This window comes from Cibotium barometz, chromosome 48 (genome assembly GCF_041138505.1).
Source record: "Cibotium barometz isolate CiBa-2024 chromosome 48, ASM4113850v1, whole genome shotgun sequence".
In the NCBI taxonomy this organism is placed as follows: Eukaryota; Viridiplantae; Streptophyta; class Polypodiopsida; order Cyatheales; family Cibotiaceae; genus Cibotium; species Cibotium barometz.
In genome coordinates, this window is record NC_141093.1 from 3,303,373 (window position 1) to 3,323,806 (window position 20,434).

General features: G+C 43.2%; 1 protein-coding gene across 1 annotated transcript in view; it reads left to right on the plus strand.

The window, feature by feature from the left end:
• Positions 1-20,297, plus strand: part of SAC9 (sacI homology domain-containing protein / WW domain-containing protein) — a 101,073-nt gene extending 80,776 nt beyond the window's left edge. Inside the window, exons 5-12 of the mRNA XM_086785178.1 lie at positions 15,414-15,584; positions 15,685-15,927; positions 16,009-16,470; positions 16,565-17,311; positions 17,796-17,993; positions 18,079-18,528; positions 19,360-19,590; positions 19,693-20,297. Of these exons, the coding sequence (XP_086641304.1) occupies positions 15,414-15,584; positions 15,685-15,927; positions 16,009-16,470; positions 16,565-17,311; positions 17,796-17,993; positions 18,079-18,528; positions 19,360-19,590; positions 19,693-19,974 (2,784 nt within the window). The 3' untranslated portion in view covers positions 19,975-20,297. The remainder of the gene's footprint in view (positions 1-15,413; positions 15,585-15,684; positions 15,928-16,008; positions 16,471-16,564; positions 17,312-17,795; positions 17,994-18,078; positions 18,529-19,359; positions 19,591-19,692) is intronic.
• Positions 20,298-20,434: the final 137 nt, after the last annotated feature.

Sequence of the window (20,434 nt, forward strand, 5' to 3'; positions counted from 1 at the left end):
AGGAATCAATCCACTGACCTCCGGGGGCTGACACAAACAGATACCTCTACACCCTTCAATCCAACTCGGTTGTTACCTCTCCGACTGTTCTCCGAGGTCAAATCAAATTACCAAGACCTCTGATCTTTAGCCTAAATGCCTCAGCTGACTTCCTTTGACAAGTAGCTGACCTGAATCCCCCCTAGTTAACACAGAATTGATCAAATTTTAATTGTAGTGTAGACGGATGCTTGTTGTCGATCACAGTCAGAAACGTGTCCGCCTGACTCCCAGAATGTCTTCCAACGTCAGCCAACTTCAAATACTTGACCCAGAACTTCTCAAAACTTGTCAGTTCTCCTTTGCGGACACCTTGCCGACACTAGTCTTACCTAGTTGTCTATAAACTGGTTCGGAAGACTGACGCAGAATTCGATCCGATATGAGTCCTCCTAGCTCTCTTATTGTCCTCCTGTTTTAGCTTAGCTCAATCCTTCTACCCCATAACCACGCTGAACACCTTCTTTATGCTTGGCGGATCTTTTGCTAACATCAATCCGACTGGTCTTGACGGATACTAATTTAGTTAACTGAGATAGAACCAGCCGACTCAGATGCCTTACTTGGATCAGGAACTTTCTTTTACTTGTCCGGCAAACCTTCCTAATCCTGAGGTTGCTCTGATTTCATAGAGATATATCACAAAAGACTCTTTATTGACTGCAATTGACTCACAACAGACCGATCTAATTGAACTGATTTCTGACAGCTGATGGCTGACAGCTAACTCAATTGGATCAGACTATCTTAGTTTTGAGTCCTCTAACACCCCTAGACTCTCTAAACACTCAAACCACACAAGATTTCAATCCTAAAGACTTTCAGTTGATTACAATCAACTCACAGCTGATCTTGAAAGACCAAACAGCCTACAAACCCGACCGTCTGATTGCGGACTTCTGTTAGTCTCTTGTTTGTCAGACTAGACTCAAAATTTCTTCCCTTCACCCCAAAGGATTATAACAACACTTCTGCCGTATTAGCGGACATGCAAATTTCACATTGTGAAGTTTTCGTCGGAGTTGCAGGCAGTTGATATTGTGCTTATTTTGTCTATCTTTAGCGGTGCATTTGCCCTATCAATTACTTATTTGTTGTACTAATTCTTTCTATTTACTACTTCCCTTAGTGCTAGGCTTCATTATGGGTGAGTCTGCCCTTCATCTCCGGAGGTTTGACAAAAATTTAGTACGAAGGGCTGTGTGTGAATATATGCTCTATGTGTGTGTGTGTGTGTGTGTGTGTGTGTGTGTGTGTGTGTGTGTGTTTAGTGTGTATGTGTGTGTGCTGCTGCCGCCGCCGCCTGTGCCGACTGCCCCGCAGACCTGTGTGTCCTTCCTGCTCCTGCCTATGCTAGCTACCCCGCAGACCTGTGCGCCCTGCCTGCTGCCTGTGAAGCGCGACTTGCTTGCCTGGTTGCCCCGTCATCAGCCGCCGCCTCCACTTTTGTTGTATCTAATTGCGCTCTGCTCCACGTTCCCCACCTTCATTTGCCCTTTGATCTTTTTCCCTCGCCGGCCTTTTTCCAGCCTGTCTACTGCGCTTACTGCCCCGCCTATTGCCTTCCTTTACCCGCTACCTTTGCCTCTCTCCCGGCTCTTCTACACTCTGGTACTGTTGCTCTTTTTTTCCTTCTTGTCTTGTCGTATTTCAATCATGGCTTCAGGTTTGGATTTTTGTACATATGCTCGAAAAGAAAGACCTGCAGATGCTAAGCGCCGCCTATCAGAGCCTGCATCACAAGATGATGAACTTACTATGGAAGCTCAGTACGTCTTTGACACCCTTAAGGATGACTTTTAGCAGTCACGACAGGAATGGGGCAAACCGGTTCTAGAGGTCACGTACAAATTGAAATTGCCGTTCCTGGTGAATCCTCTCAGGCAGTTGTCTCAAACTGCAGTTATAATTTTCGTTCCAGGAAGAATCCAGCGGCCAGTGATGTCGCGTAGTGGATTAAGTCCATCCTTGGAGGATGCTTTGTAGAGGGAGTGTATTTTGCTTCCAGAGGCTTTTATGAGGTGCATTTATTAGATGCTTCGTGCAAGCAGAGGCTTTTTGAGTTCTCTCCCCTGTTTACGGGAAGCAGATGGTACATGCTATGCCCTGGTCCCCAAACAAGGACTATCAAAGTCTTATACGACATCATTGTCCTGTATGGGTTGAGGTTGTTAACTTCCCGGACTATATGTGGGAAGAGTTCCCTGGCCTGGCTGCTTCTTTGGGACAGGTCATTTGTCCTCCACGCGCCATGGGAAACCGTAACAGGTTCTGCATTCTCTGGGACACTGATACACCTACCCCTCCTTCTATTGCAGTGGAAGTTGAGGGAGTGCAATTGGGAAAAAAGTATTTTGAATTATTGAAGTGGGGTGTGTTTGCAGGAGCTTGTTTTGCCTGCCACAAGTTTGGGCATCTAGCCTCTGAATGCCCAATGGTTCTGCATCAGCGCCCTCCCAATGCCTTGCCGCCCCAGACTCCGGAAAAGAATGAGAATTTGCAAGCTAAGACAGCAAATAGAAATGGAGCAAAGAATGCCAAACCAATCAATCAGGTGCAGTTACTTGCTGGAAAAGGAAAAGATAAAGGAAAAGAGAAGATGAAGGAATCTGCAGGGATTGATCAGGATGGTTTTCAACAACCTAAGAAAGTGGTTGTATTGAAGCAACGCCCCCTTCAATCTCGTCAATGGGATGCTTCTCCTCCCTCACCAGGACAGGCTTCTACTTCAGCTCCTGTCCTTCAAAATTGGGTGGGGGTTTTGAAGAAGGGCATCCCCATATGTGATTCAGAAGAAGGGGAGAATGCTATGTCTTTCATGGGTCATGAAGGAATGCAGCCCATGCAGGCAGAGGCTTTGCCTCTCTGATGTCTTGTTTTTTATATCTGATACTTTGCTGTATGTACCTCTTTCAATGTAGAGAGCCTCTGCAATGTCTCAAAGTGGAGGCTTTTATGGAATTATGTACATAAAATGCAGCTAGATATTGTTTGTTTGCAAGAGCATAATCAACACTCCATGGTCGGTCATCATGTTTATTTTGGCGGTTATGATATATATTATGCTGGTACCACAACCTACTCAGGTGTATGCATACTGGTTAGACATGAGCTGGAGCCTCAGTTAGCCTTCAATGACAGCAGTGGCAGATGGATGGTCATACAATGTAATGTCAATGGTGATATTCTTGAGTTTGCATCAGTCTATGCTTCCCAGACCTCTGCCATGAGGGCTTCATTATGGGATTCTTTATGCAGATATCCATGGAGATCCAATGCATTCATCTGTGGAGATTTTAATAATTCCCCTTTGCCAAGGGATAACACCACTTCAAGATCTCATATGCTATCATTGGAAAGGCAGAAATGGGACAGCATGTTTCTTTCTGTGTAGGCTGAAGATTTATGGGTGCTTCTCCAAGGGTCAGTGCGTGGATATACTTTTCATCATAATGCACTTACTACATACTGGGCAAGGCTTGACAGATGGTATTTGTTTTACCCTCAACAATTTGCAGATTTTAGCCCTCATCTCCTTATAGATTTCTCATTGGGCTTGTCAGATCATGCCCCATTGTGGATGAATTTGCAGCTTGGCATGCCCCTGGATGATTTGCCACCCCTCTCCAGTAGATTATTGCATGTTAATCAGGCTTATTTCCGACATCACTATTTCCAGCAAATGATCAGACTTGCAATTCATCCCTTGCCTTTGCATGCCCAGGAGGACATGAATTATACTTGGGACAGCTTTGTCTCTCGTATGTAGAATGTCATTAGGGAATATGGCAACTGGCATATGACTGAATGGAGGAATGAGGTTAAATGGGCAAAAAGGACAGCACAACAATTGACTGAATTTTCTCAGTTAAGGCCTCTCTCTGATTCAGAAAAGGATTTCCTTTCACATGCTCAGTCTAAATTGACTGTTAATGATCAGAGGAAATTGCACAAATGGCAGATTAGGGCAAGAATGAAGCCCCTCATGGATAAGGGCTGCTCATCAAAAGCCTTTTTTCAGGGCTTGCATGCTACTCGAAAGAAAAACTCATGCCTAAGGGTAAGGAAGCTAGATGGCTCTTGGACGCACTCTTTCTCTGATCTCCAAGATGAATGCCAAAATTATTTCCAGAAATTATTCTCCGCTCCTAGTTCCCCATCTAATCAAATGACTGAGGCTAGGACTGAATTTCTCCAATATGTTTCTGGAATAGTGGAAATGGATGATGCTCTTACCTTGGAGAGACCTTTTACTGACACAGAACTTGATAATGCATTGTTCCACCTCAGCAAATACAAGTCCCCTGGCTGGGATGGCCCTACGGTGGAATTTTATATTTCTTTTTGGGATGATTTGAAAGAAGTTCTCTTGCAAATGATCAATGTTGCCTGGCAAGAAAATCAATTGCCGCACTCTTGGAAGCATGGCATAGTCAAACTTGTGCCCAAAAAACATCTGTGTGACCATATGTCAGATTGGAGGCCTATTACTTTGATGCTTGTAGTTTACAAACTCATTACCAAAATGATTGTACATAGGCTTCACAGGATACTGGATGCGGGACTTCATCCTCATCAGTATGGGTTTGTGCCGCGAAGACAAATCCATGACAATATATCCAATGCCTTGACTGCAATTGAATATGCTAAGTATTCGCATCAAGATGTGCTTATATTGCAGGTGGATGTTGCTAAGGCATTTGACACTGTTCAATGGGATTTTATCTCTCAAATCATGACCAAGTTGGGCTTTGGTCCCAAGATGGCAAATGCAGTTTACTGGCTTTATTCTGGCTCTACTTCTCAGTGCATTCTTGGGGGTTATCTGTCTCGGTCATGGACATTGGGTCGATCAGTTAGACAGGGCTGTCCTCTTAGTGCTCTCTTCTATGCCATTGCGACCCATCCCCTTTTAATGTATCTTGATCATCTTACAAACACAGGACAGATGACTGGTCTTAAAATCCCTGGGGCTGCATCTTTTTTGGCACAAGCATATGCTGATGATTCCTTCTTTATGCCACAGAATTCTTCCCGGGAAGTTCAAATGCTTATGACCACTCTTTCATTGTATGGTTTGGCAGCGATTGCATGTCAATTTTGACAGATCTAAATTACTTCCCCTGAAACAATGTGACTGGCATTCTATTCTTTGGCCAGGTCAGGTGGTGCATTCCAAAGATGTAGTCAGGCATTTGGGATATCCCATAGGATGGCATATCACCAGGAAGCAGCAGCTAAAATGGATCTTCCAAAGACTTCAACATAAACTGGAATATTGGAAGATTTCTACTTGGCCTCTTCATGTCAGGCTCAGAATAGTACAGTCCATTGTAATGTCCTATGTCCAGTTCTATTTGCCTTTACTGCATTGGTCCTCCAGGGATATTTCAGCCTTTATGTCTAAAGCTATGGAGATGTTATGGAGGACAAAAACTGCTGTGAAAGCATTGAGACTGATGAAGATGGAAATGGTGTGCTCTCCTAGGATGCATGGTGGACTTAATGTCCTCAATATAAGATATCATGTACTTGCAAGGAAGGCAACTATGTTGCGTACTTTTTTCCGCCAACAACAGCCATGGACTTGTATGCTAGCATCCATGTGTGTCAACATGAGGACTTGTGCTTATGGTCATTGGATTACTGATCATTGGGAGGTTGTCATTGGGAGATTTGTAGGGAAGATACTTGGCTGTCCTTTCTCTACTACCCTGATACTTGACTGGAAACAAGTACTTTCTAAGGTCAAATGGGCTCCTGATAATTGCTCGGGGACAAACTCAATGAGGAAAGAAAGTATTCATTGGAGTGCCATCTTTGACATTCCACTCGCTTTACAGGAACCTGTTCGGGCATACAATCTCATGAAATCGGGAATTAGATATATACATGATGTGGTAGATGATCAGGACTATGTCTTATCTTTTCCTTAGGCCACTGCTTCCTATGCATTGGGAATGCATCATAGGTCTATATGGAAGAAAATTGCTGATTTATTACATCCTTTTCTACCTGTTCCTCCTGTGGCTGACACAGACAGGCTTACGGATTGGCAATTGCAACCCTCTGCCACATGCACTCATCCTGTTCCTCTTCCCGCCTTAACCTCCATCAAAGCTTACAGGCTTCTTCAGCCTGCTCCATGGATTCAGCAACATGCTAATTCTCTGTGGCATATAAGGAAGCCCCTCTCATGGTGGCGGAAGAATCTCGGGATTTTATGGAAGTGTAAAATGCCATTGAAACAAAGACTTTTTCTTTGGAGATGTATGACAGGCACATTGTCAGTGGGGGTCACACTTGCTAAACGTCGCATTGCACCATCCACATGTTTAAGATGTCAGGCTCCTTCAGAGACTGCTCTTCATTTGCTTTGGCACTGCCCGTGTTCTAGGATCCTCCTCAGGAGAATTTCAGATTATCTTCGGCTCCGTTTCTCGAGTCATAGATTTGGGAAACCTTTCTGGGTCTTTGGCAGATTTATGAGGTCTTTGTCTCAATACTGACTATTTTTCTCTTGGGTGAGATATTGGGCTCTTTGGACAATCTGGAGTGAGCATAATTTGGCATACTTGGGTCGGTAGATTCACAAGCCATATGAATCTTTCCGGGCCTCATTGCGGCAATCCTTATATGATGCCTGCCATGAGGGTGATATGGATGCTTCTTGCATAGAGCTTTTCTTTTTATGTTTTTGATCTTTGGGATACTCTCCATTTCGGAGACCTCCCATCATGTAAATTTATGAGCATATAAATATACTGCACTGGATATTACCAAAAAAAAAAAAGAGTGTGTGTGTGTGGAGTGCGTGTGAAAGTGCATGAAGAGATCCATTGCCAAATTGCATCAGAGACAGTGAATGTTAAGTACATGATAGAAACAGAGACATTCATCATGTCATATTGGTACAAACGGTCTCCCTAAGCATCAACATCACCCACAAATCACACTACAATGAATCAACATCCACAAACTATTGGCCTTCCCAAACAGACACAAATCAACACTCATTTGACTGACAGCAGCAACAATTGAACAAAATTGGACTAAGTCATGTCTCTAATAGAGTTGCCACACAGAAATCATAGGGAATCCACCTCCTATCCGATTCTTTGGTCCACGGCGCATCCTCTGCTTTGACTTGTCCAATTTCACCTATGTTGCACTGAATTTCACTTCTTCAGCCTTCGAAAATTGTAAGACCTTCCTCTGTAGGTTGTCTTGTCACTGTAGCCTCTTCACACTCTCTTCACTTTCTTGGTTCCTTTCCTGCGCTCTCTCAACTGTATATTTGAAAATCTACACAGTCCCCTTCTTAGGCCCGTCGTTGCCTTGCCACCTTTTGGATTGTTACGTTGCCCGGTTCTCTTGTTCTCCAGTACACCTTCTATTTTCGTTTTTTTTTTTTGCACCTACTCTTATTGACTTTGGTCGCTACGCGTTGTTTTTTTCCACTTAGGCTCCTCTATACATCATCATATATACATATCCATGCATCATGTTTGATCGCTGCTCCGGATCCTTCTCACGTCTTCAAAAGACCCAGTGGGTCTATGAGACCAAAAGTGATACAGTAGTGTCCATGTAATCTCAGCATGATACAATAGAGAGATTCATCCTCTGGGTATTTCGTAGACGTTAATAATATCTTTCTCTCTCTCTATCTCATCCCGACCTTCTACCCGTGAGCAATTGCGAATCCTGGACATTCTTCGACAACATGGAAAGCTCCCATCCCAAGCGAGAGATGTTACTATAGCCCTCCAATCTGTGTTGGTGGAGGAGTATGTCATCATTAGTTGAGTCTTTCTACACTACCTCACATATACCTAGAGTGACATATTGTATCACCTTTAACTCTCGCAACACTGTTAGCTAGTTTCTCCAGTTTTTTCCATGACTCAATATATTTTCTCATGGATTCACTGCACTACTTTTGGGTCTCGTAGACCCTTGGGGCTCCAGGTCTGGTTGAAGAAGTGTGCATTTGTTCCACTTTGTTCCCATGCTTGCAATCCCTTTCCCTTAACATAGCTATGGTCTCCTGCCGAGAATGATCATGCTTGTTGCTTTGCCTCGGAATGTTGGGAATTAAGGTCTTACGTGTGTGTGAACTCACTCTTATGAGTGAGGAAGTATGTGTGTGTGTGAACCGCCTCTTAGAGGGGTATCAATAATATCTAGATATTTGTGTATGATGTGACATTAATAGTGATGTTAGGAGGAGAGCCTTTGTACTCATAAAAGGTACATGTACTTCATTGAAAATTAATCAAGCAACTATCACATCATTTAAAGTCGTGTTTTGAGACCGAAATGATGTTACATCTGGTTCATGAGTGGACTGGATGTCAAGAGGTGGGGACATCTAGCCCTGTCTATGTCGTCTATCTCCGCCGCAGATCTTGTGTGGGCTGAGACTCCTGTAGGTCTCAGTAGGGGCTCGTTGGTGAGGGCCAAAAAAGGCCAGTGATAAGCCTCTTGGACTACTACCTCAATAATTTGTCTATGTGTTGCCTCAGCTCTAACACGTTAAGTCCAAGGCATCTCTAATCTCTGTAATGCAACACCTGTGTGACAGGGTCCCGAAACCCTCCCTGAAGGGATAGTGGTAGCATCTGTGTATGTCATAGTAGACTGGGCATCTAAGTAAAGTTATGCTCCTTTGACTCTATCTCCCTCATGCTACATAGCGTGCAGAGCCATCTATCCTTTGGGATGCCCTGTGCACTATCCGTCTCAATCCAAAGGCGTTGTGACGATACCCTCAGCTGACCAATGGTAATCCTCATGGTGTGGGACGTGTCTGTGGAGATAACTGAGCCTCTCAATGAAAGGTTGGATCTTCAAGGAAAGCTCGATCGGGGAATTCCATGTTCCGTCTATATGAAGCCGATTCAGATCTAGGCGAATGATGTGGTTGATCTCTTGCCGTGAGCGAGCAAGAAAAGGGGAGTCTGAGCTGTATTCAAAGGGAGAGAGGCCCCATAATAAAAATACACTTACACTGTGTGTCTTCCCATGACCGATACTCACAAAGAATAGCCTGAGAAGCACGATCGAAACATTGCAAATCAGTATACCATACGGTGAGTACATACGAAAATCCACGGGAACATAGAAGAGGTAGGCTAGCACTTGCCACTCAACTGAAGGCTCCAAACTATATGCAATGGTAAGATGCCCCCCCAGCTAGAGACCAACACAACCCTGGCAAGCCCATACCCTTAAGGCATGCACGTCTTGAAACACCCCAGTTAAGATTCCACTTACATGTGTGTCTGCTCAAGACTGATTACTCACAATTGTATGTGTGAAAAGGACGTCCAAGCCATTACAATTATGTACATCCAATCAAGAGGTGAACAAGGGAACATAAAGGGGCACTCATCACCCAACCATAGGCTCCAAACCACCCGGAGTGGTAAGCCACCCTTGAGCTAGAGACTAACACAACCCTCGCAAGCTTACACCCACAAAGCATGCACGTTCCATACCACTCACCCCTAGTCCTCACGACTTCTGTCACTAGCACTGCTAACCGGTGGGCTAATCACAAGTTGGGTCCCTTGGGAGGCCCCTCTCCCAAGGTAGAGTTCCACACATGAACTTTCATTAAAATGAGCCACAATCCCACCTATATAGCCCAATGACTAGTTCACACTGCTATAAGAACTGTGTCCAGTTGATCTCTAAGCACTAGTCTCGTTATGTCCAAGCACGGGACAAAATCTAGATATTGGCATTGGAGTGAGGCAACATTCTCCCTTTCTTCATCCGCACGATCCCTCCATCTAATGAACGACTCGGGAATTATCCTATTCCTCCTAAGGGTACGATCCCTACGATTCACATCAGCGATTGGGTCATGGGGAACGTAGATAGATAGATCCTCGAGTCCGGCAAGCAAGCTCTTGATCGGAAACCAATGCACCCAACACCATTTTCAATCTGCTAACATGAAAGACAGGATGCACACGTACTCCATTTGGGAGACATAACTATAAGCAACCTCATTAATCCTTTCCAAGATCATATAAGGTCCAATAAATCTTGGAGACAACTTATAGACTTTGCAATCCATAGAATCTTAAGTAAACCCATTGGCCTTCTTTCAAGACTCTAGGTGATCGCTTTTGGTGCTAGCTTGGTCTTCAATTCGTTCAATACCCAAAGAATAGCATCCTACGTAGACATATGCCATGCCAGTGGATATCCCAGATGTCTAACCAGTTGGTCGATTGGAATAATTTGCCCTGACCATAGCAGTGTATGCCAGTGAGAAGAAGTCAATGGAAGCAGTTTGGACTTAGAAAAATTGATATGAAGTCTAGTTGCTTTACCAAACAATTCCAAAGATTTCATGATGCACTTGAGATCATTTGGATCATTTTGAGGCATGAACAAAGAATCATTTGCATAGGATTGAGCCACAAAATGCGAACCATTAGGTAATCGCAAACCATGTAGTTGCTCTTGTGCAGTTAAAAGATCTATATACATCAAAAGTGGATGCGTAGCAATCGCATAGAGCAATGCACTAAGAGAGCATCCTTGACGCACAAATTTTTCCTAAGTCCACTTCGATGAAAGATCACGACCAAAAACACATTAGGCAGTACTATCTCTATATAGCCAAAAAATGGCTTGTTGCATTTTGCAGCCAAAGCCCATTGTAGCCATAACCCTAGCTATGAAATCCCGTTGAACTGTATCAAAAGCTTTAGCCACATCCACCTGCATAACAAGAACATCCTGAGAAGTATGTTTGGCATATTCCATTGCTAGATATACACTAGCAATATTGTCCATAATTTGTCTTCTGGGGACAAAACCATATTGTTGTGGATGCAAACCATGGAAAAGCAGACCACCAATACGATTTGCAAGCATTTTAGTTGCCAATTTACAGATAACTGGCATCAATGTGATTGGTCTCCAATCATCAAAGGATTGTCCCAATGCTTTTTCAGGTACCAAAGTGACAAGGCCTTCTTTCCAAGAATTAGGCATATATTTAGTTTCCCATGCAACATTAATCATCTTCAAGATCGGAAGTTTAAGCTTATCCCAAAAAGTAACAAAGAATTCAACCATTAGACCATCCCAACTAGGTGACTTCCAACGTCCCATATCATATAACACACATGTCAGCTCTTCCTCGATGAAGGGGAGATCATGCCTCAAAGCAGATTCATTGACAACAATGGAGTGTACACAATTTAAGAAAAATTTTTGAGCATCAAGGACATCACAATCCACACGAGATGAACTCTGAAATATGTGCTGATAATGATTGACTCATTCAGATGCAAGCTCCATTTTTGTGGATGTCCATGTGCCATTAAATTTCTTAACATGCTTTGTTTTATGTTTCTGCCTATCAGCAGGCAAGCTTTTGAAAAATTGCTTGGATGAGCAACCTTTATCTTGGAGTTGCTTACATCTCGATCTAATTTGCTATTTTTGTATCTTTCTTTGTTGATTCACAGAGACGCACGCTTTGGCTTCACATAACATATTTTGTTAATCTTGTGTAAGAGTTTGAAGATGGCTGAGTAACGTGAGTGATTGGATTTGTCTCTTAGCCATTTTAACTCTTTGCCTAGCGTCTGTAACATAATACCTGCCATAGTCAACATGACTATCTGCATTCGTTGAACAAAATGAAACCAAGCAGTGTTAATATCATCTAATAATTGAGCAAAAAGTGGAGAAATAGCATCTTGTACTAAAGCTTTGAAGGCATCATGCGAAAGATAGCTGTTATTTATTTGTAGTAGTCTCTGATGTTGTAGAGGAGGTTCCCATGATATAAAGTCAACCATAGTGGTGAATGATCAAAGAGTGTCGAGGCATGGTCTACCCAAAGCTTGCATGAAAAGGAGTCATACTGTCGAGTATGTAACAAACACCATCTGTCTAATCTAGCCCAATATCAAGTGAGAGCATTATGGGTATAAGTGAATCCTGGAGTTCATAGTAAAAAGCCAAAGATCTGAGGCGTGTGTTTGCAAAATGAAATTTTCCCAAGACTGATGCTCAATATGTAACATATGAGAAAAGCCTAATGTATTATCCTCCCTTCGTGGAGAGTTGTTAAAATCTCCACAAATAAAAGCATTTGACAACCAGGGATAGGAATTGAAGAAATTCCAAATCCTTTGCCGCTCATGGGAAGATTGAGATGCATACACTCTTGCAAACTGAAAAATTTCACCCTGCAAAGTACATTGCACAATGATACAGCGGCCCAATGAATCATTATATTCCAATGCTGGCTCCAGTTCATGTCTCAAAAGAAAAGAAATACTTGAGAATTGTTTGCTTCCGGCATAGAAAATGTCATATCTAGCAAAATGGCCAAGCTAGCCACCATACTTATGCTGATTGTGTTCTTACAAACAAACTGTATCTAGTTTCATTGTATGTACATAATCCCGTAAACATCTCCATTTATGAGGATTGCAAATACCTTGTACATTATAGGTGACACTTTATTGGAAGCATCTTGTGTACATGACAAACAAATGAGAGAATTTAACTCTCATCCATATGCGTAGATCATAGTTGTTTTCGTACAGCGTACGACACTATATCGTACGGAATACCATATGGTACGATAACGCACGAACTTGTACAGACTTTTTTAGATTTTTTTTTTTTTTTTGGGGGGGGGGGGGTGGTAATGGTCTTGTTTTTGCTTGTCTATGGCTGTTTGAGCTTCCTCTGTACTATGATGCTTCCCTTCTTTTTAAAATACTCCATATCTCGAATTGGAAATACCTAAGTTTATTAGTATTTTTTTAAAACACCTTTTTTTTTTCAACTAGCCTTTGGCCCAAGAGCCTCCCATAGTTACCAAATTTCACCGTCCGTAGACAGCCACCCGTAGGCGCTTACTTATCCACTTGTAGGTGATGCCACCGAGGAAGCACCAAGGGGGGTTTTGAACCTAGGACCTCTTGGTCCTAGGCAAACACCTTCACCACTTGAGCTATCACCTTATTGGCTAAAACACCATATTTTATCTTACGATAAGAATTTTTTTAATATCATACCATATTTTTCCGTACGGTATTGTATTGTGTGAATCGTACGGTATCGTACTTGACAACTATGGCACAGATCTCCCTAGATCTTGTAGTAGATTCCAAATAACATCATGCTTATCAAAGAGTTGAGTACCTCCAGTACAAACATGAATTCTGTTACGTGAACCGCATTAGCAGCAAGATTCGCTTTGGCATTGAGGACATTAGTTGCCAAGGAATCCACATTGTGAGCTGCATTCTCTCGAGTCTGCATCCAATTACGGGTTTTGTACAAAGGCGCCTTGAAAGTCTTTTTCGGGGCAATAATACCATTGTGATCCATTATACTTTTCCATTTAGACTTGGTAGATGGTGTAGCCTTACTAGTGGAAGCTTGCTGATTAACCATAGGCAAAGAGCCTTTGGGTTTTTCTTGCTGCATAGGCAAATTAGCAGAGGGCGACAAAAGAATGACATTTGCAGGAGAATTAGAAGGTGAAGCTGATGCCATTGGGGGCTAGGCCGTAGCTGGTGGTTTATGAATGAGACAGGACATTTATTGGAGATATGCCCAAACTATTTACATTTAAAACATGCACCAGCAAAAGTATCCCAAATATGCTTATAATTCTGATGGCCAATCCCAAGTTGTCTATGACCAATACATTTTATTCCAATAGAGACCGAAGGAACAACAAGTGTAGTTGTGCCCCAGAGAATCATGAAGTAATTTCCATCTTCAGCAGGTCGAGGAGGACAAATAACCTTACCCAATGAAGCAACCGACATAGGCAAATGTTCAAGGAAATGTTCTGGGAAATGCTTCTTTGTGACCCACGCTCAGCATTTGTGCACAATAACACTATGTTCACGGAAATGTTCTAGGAAATGCTTCACTGCGACCCACACTGGGAATTTATGCTTAATGACACTTTCATAATCCTTGTTTGCCGACCACGACAATACATGAACCAACTGAGTGCCAAACATGAGAGGTGACTTTTCTAGCAAGGCTATTCTGTGTTTAGGTTCTTTAAAAAGAACCTCATAAAATCCTCTGGTAGCCCAATACGCACCATCAACTACATTTCCCTACAACTCTGATTTTATTCATTGTCCCACCTCATTTGCAAGAGGCATCTTGCTCGGTAAGAGCTTGGTAAGAAGACCACTGCAACATTTTCGGAGAACTTTTTCAGTGGTGAAACCATCGAAGGGAGAGGAATATCAAACTTGAAATCAGGATCTGCAATTGCCATTCCTTTTTACTCCTCTGATCAACCGTTTTTGAGTCTCCGGATGGCTCGGGCTACCATGGTGGGTGTGATGGGGCATGGATGTGATGGTGTTGGGATGGGGGGCTGATTTGGTACCTCGTACAGGGATTGTGCATATGTGCGCCATATGGATGGAGATGTGATAGGGGTGTGGGGGGGGGTGTTCCTCTCGGATTTTCTTCTTGCCCTCATTATAGTTCACACCTTTGAGAGATTGGTATAAGTCCTTGTATTGGCCTTTAACATGTGCTCATTTCTTACATCTCGTTGTGTATTGGTTAACCGTTAATCCTTTGAGCATCTTGCTCTCGGATTTGGCCAGTTGCAACCTCGCGTAGGAGACGCTCAAGTGTTGTGCGGCATTCCTCATTATACCAATCGTTTTGGGGCATGGTGCCAATAGGGGGCCCTCTCACTCACCTGATGTAACTGCATTGATGACTAGTGTGTCAGCCTTGGAAGGCGATCCCTATCAAGACTATATACATGTTGGATGTAGGTGATGGTCTGAAAGAGGGCATCTATGGCGAGTGGGACCACCCCAAAGTTCCAAACTCTACTAGCACAACCTTATGTGGTGCCAACATCTTACTTCTGATCATGTGTGACAGCATGATAATCTGTAGCCTCCGCTAGCCTTGGTCCTCAAAAAGCTGCAGCATATATGGCTGCTGGGCGAGGATCCTGGAAGTGGGCCTTGAAACACTGCCTCTCTAGATGGGTTAGGGAGGCGTGGCATGTGGTGAGAGAGAAATGAAAATGAAATGAAATGTTATATACGTCTTCGAAAGACCAAGTGGATCTATGAGAGAGAGAGAGAGAAAGAAAGAAAGCTGTATTAACGTCTACTGGAGGCCAAACTTGACCTATGAGACAAATCAATGTACAACTGTCAATGTCTTCTGGGTGTACAGAAAAAAAAAGGACAAAATGAACATGAAATAAACTATGAAAGTACTGAGCTAGTTGGGGGGGGGGGGGGGGGGGTGCGCGTACGTGTATTTTGTCATGGCCTTTCTCGAAACAGAGATTTAGTATGTTATACTGTTTTTGGCAGGTTTGTCCGGTGACAGCTGAGATAGTGGAGGTGTTTATATTTTTGAAAAGCCCATGCCATATTTGTCAGCTTCTGTTGACAATCGCTCATGGATTAGAAGATGGCACATCTCCTGCTTCATTTGATGTGAGAGCTGGGCGATACATTGATGGCCTGAAGCTTGTTTTGGAAGTTGGGTATCACTATTTTCTTCTCTTTACCTTTTCATATGAGGAAGGAGGTATGGATTTTTTAAATAGAAAATATTTCACCCCTTTCACATGATTTGCAGGGGGGCACCATACCTCGGTGTGCAAACGGAACAAAGTTGCTCTATCTATTGCCTGGTGTTGTGAATTCGGAAGATGCTGCTATTACAGGTGCTGGGTCGATGCCAGTTAGAGGAGGAGAGAATCAATTCCCTTGGTTGTATGAATTCGAAGAGCAAGAGGGCGAGATTGATTTTTTGACGAGGATCATTGCTATCACTTTCTATCCGACGTCCCCAGGAAACACTGCAATGACACTTGGCCAGGTAGTTTCTGATGTGTGTGTGTGTGTGTGTGTGTGTGTGCACACTCGTGCTTGTTTTAATGACTTCCTTTTTGGCATGTAGATTGAAATTCTTGGCTTTTCTCTTCCATGGGAAAATTTTTTGGCTGACAATGAACCTTGGGTAGAAGTTGTTGCACCTGCATCTGATGATAGAGATAGTGAAGTTGACAATAGAAACCCATTCTTGATGTCCGAACGAAAGCTACATGAACTGGACGATAAGCCAAACGGAGCAGACAAATTGCCTGCAAATTCTGTCACCCTTGGACATGGATTAGATTTGTTGACGGGTGATGTACCTACACCAACACAGCCTGCTGGGTTTGAGACTGTTACGTGGGATCACACAACATCCATCAAGGCAACACAGAGCTGGGATTTATTCTTGTCTGATTCCTCGGATCATTCGGATACATTTGAAGATCCTTTGCGCAAGAGGAGCAATATAAGCACTAGTGTAGAAGGAAAGACTGCTTCAGATGAGTACTTGGATTCTGTAAAGCTCTTCTGTGGCTCAGACTTGGTATGCAAACAATGTGTTTTTCTTGTTGGAATGCGGATAAAGCTTGCATGTGGTTTCATAGTGATTTGTTCATCGTTCCATCTCTCTTTTGCAGGCAAGACGCTTGGAGTTCTCAGAAGCTGTGGAGCTTGAGATCATTCGTTTTGGCCTCGGCTTGTCTGCAGCAGACAGGGATCGCATGCTTCTTTCCATTGGTAAAGACCCTGTTTCTGTTGATCCTAACAGATTATTGTCATCTTTGTATTCGGCACAAGTCTCCCAGACTGCAGCACAGCTTGCTGCGATCAATCAGGTAGCACTCGAGGATGAATCGTTATCTGCTATTGGGCTGGAAAAGCTAGGACTAGAAAGCACTCAAAGGAAGGATGGAACCATAGATGGCTGTGAAATTCATGGAAACAGGAAAGATGGGAGGTTAAGGCCTCATTCCAAGGTAGCAGGACTTGCAACATGTGGACTCTGCCGGCGTAAAGCTTGTGCAGCGTGCAGAGTCAGTAAGGAAGAAGTTGCACTGGCAGGGAGCTTTGGCGGTTTTGGCGGGACTGCAACTGCTTTTCAAAACCTAAGCTGGGATGACCCTCTGTGCAAGAAATGCTGTCCTCATCAAATCATTCTTGATGCTCTTCTTCTGGACCATTTAAAGGCCTTGGGATCTCAAAGAAGAAAAGGCAGGATTAGAAATGCAGCAGCCAAGACAATCAAAGAGATATATGGTGATGGGTTGGCTTTGTTTTCAAACAATCATGCTGGAGGTCTTGATAATGATAGAAAGTGGTTCGAAGCTCTTCTCAATGGCGAGAAATCCTTAGCTGAATACCCACATGCAAGCCTATTAGCAAGTGTAAGTTATCTCTTCCTGATAGCTAGTGAGAAAATTTAAGCTGGGAGACTGTTGTGTGCATGTGCATGTGTGCGATGTGTGTCTACTCACACACTGCCAATGCTGCATGCATGCGTGTGTGTGTGTGTGTGTGTGTGCGCGTGTGTGCGGGCGTGTGCATGTGTGTCTACTCACAGACACTGGCCAATGCTGCATGCATGTGTGTGTGTGTGTGTGTGTTCAGCTACAGCAACTAGACCAGCTGCATATGGACTTGTTTTTCAACTGCTTTTGGTTGTACATTGTATAAGGAGTGCCCTCAATCTTGAGGGCTCTTCTCTTTATACAGTAAAGAAATAGGAAGTGCAGTTTCACAAAACAAAAAAAAAGTGTGCGCGCGCACACTTTGTGAGACCCCTGATCTTACGTATTGTTCATGTAGCTTTGGAAATCAGCAGTCATTTTAATAGCATGGAGCTAAAGTAATCTTGTTGTTGATGTGCAGGTGGAAGCTGCAGAAGGTTCGGAATCACCTCTTTCATTACTGGGAAATCCTTTTCTAGGACCCCAAGAGACATATTGGAAAGCTCCATCCAGTGTCTCCAGCGTGATGCTGAATGTAGTTCTATCAACTCCATCTGCTGTTTCAGGCTTGGTGTTGCTTGTCAGCTCCTGTGGGTACTCTGCATATGACACACCTCTTGTAAGCCCACTTTTCCAGAACTATGTGCTTTAGTATGTTCAAGAAAGCCTGGCTTTCTTCTGACGTTTTGTAGTTGTGTTTGTAGTTGGATGTGTGGTCTGGCAACTGGATCACGGAAACCGATCGTACCTTTATTGGTAGATGGGATCTGAGAAATGAAGTCGCAGCAGCCCCTTATGTTTATGGGCAGGAACCTCCTGGCGCAAGTGAAGGCCGACCACCACCACGTTCTCTGTATTTCAAGTTTAAAAAATGCGAGAATTGCCGCATCCTTTGGTTGAAGCTTACCCTTCAAAGTCCTTCAAAGGCTTTACTTGATCCAAAATTTGACCTTTTGAGCTTGGGTGCATCATCAATCAACAAACAGAGATCGTTTGGAGGTGCTGTAGCACCCCCTTGCATCCATGCTAGAAGGATAATAGTTGTAGGAAAGCATCTTCCGGAAATATCAGATTCAACTCCTTCAGCTTATGTTTCTATGAAACAAGCTTTGAGGAACATGCTCGAACAGCCTGTTCTGTCTGGCCGCTTCAAGGTAATGGTTTCTTTGGTTTACTACGCTGCATATTAAATCAGTGTGAAGAGAAAAGTGTCATCGCTTGTACTTCAGACATCTTTTTGAAGCTTGACACCACATGCTTGCACATTAGCACGCCCAGGGACACACCCTATGGGGACCAACTTTCATCCAGAGTATCCAAACTCACACTCACGCACAGGCTGAAATTTCCTATGTAGGCAAGTGGGACCAACCTTAAGAATCTCCTTTTGAAACTTTGACACAGACGCACGCACAGAGGCACAAACCCACGCTGAAACAGGCTTGTGAGTGAAGGCAACTGGGACCAACCTTCATCGTACCCAACACGCTCTCATAGAGAACACAAGGAAAGATGGACTCACCAACCCAACAGTAGGATTACCTGTCTAACTCTCCTATGCTCAGGGATGGCGGAGGCTTCCAGATCATAGACCACCTTCCTTGTGAATGATGTTTGCGTCCCATACCATACCCGGCAACCACCAGAGGATTCGGCAGTCCCATGTGCGCTTCATAGCTAGACTGGATCCACTGCTGGCTGAGCACACAGTTTTGTTCACCCCCATTCACTTAGATGGGCCCTAGACCCTGTTAAGAACCCTGCTTTTATGAGATTATTAACTGACTCTCCAATAGCCAAGTGCTACCCCATATTACACTTTGCATGACTTAAAAGTATTAACCCTATCCATTCATCGGTCCATTCCAAGGTTGTAACACAAGCTCCCGTGCATGTGCACACACTCAACATCACACACAAAAACATGTTTCAACACAACTATCGAATAAATTAAACTTGAGAAGCTTTCCTTGTTTTCTTAGCAGGTTCAAGTCGAAGCTGAAGCGTACAGGGAGAGTGATCGCATAATAGAGCTGACTTTCTCACCATCTGCCCCTAGTATTAATGGATTCCGATTGGACTCTTTGTACACTATTAAGAACAGCTTGAGATGCATTCCCATGAAATGTGAGAATCATTTGGATTCTATTTTGGACTCTGTTGAAGGCCTACTCATCAGTCGTGGAAGTCTATATCTTTGTGTTTCTGCAGTTCAGGTATGCAAAGCATGTGGAAAACTTCCATGTTAATATCATAGAAGGGAGGAAGCAACATGTTTCTAGAAGAGTCTTGATTGTGTTCATGCTTTTGATCCACAGGAGAACCGGCCTTCTGTACGAGTAGGGTATTATTCGGTGCCCATTACTCAAGTTGCAACGCCTCTCTACTTCGACTTTGGAACACCGATACAGGCAAGAGAACTCACCTTCGAGTTACTTGGTGAAATAACAGCATATAGTGATGAAAGAACAGAGCAGAGTGATGCAGCTGTCAGAGAGCCACCCATGGCAAGTGGCCTTTCATTGGCGAATACGATCAAAGTGTTTCGATATGCTCTTACATCTGAGATGGGGAGATGGGCTCTTTTGTCTGCTGTTTGACCGCTGTTTTAATGTACAGGTTCGATATGAACCTGTAATGTATGTTCTCGTCAGAATAATGGTAAAAAGATAGGAAGCCTTCGAAGCTTTATCCGGCTGCATTTTACTGATTCTGTTGGCTCAATTGATCAAATCTGTCAGCAAGCAATGGAGAGTTAATAATTATCACGATATCTTAGCTCCTGATGGCTACTAATTCTTTGTAAAATAGTTACACACAATTGCCATAGGAACATATTGGAATAGAAAGATTTAATCATAAAAAAACAATAATGGAGAGAAACAAAATTTATTAATTGAATCTTATAGCTAGTTGAACGTCCCTCATTTGGAAGTCCATATTGTTGCCCTCCCATATTTCTTTGATATTGTTGAAATCATTCTTCAATATTCATTGTCCATGCTGCATCAAAGCTTGGCTCTGAGTACATGTCATAATAATTATGGTAAAAATTCATTC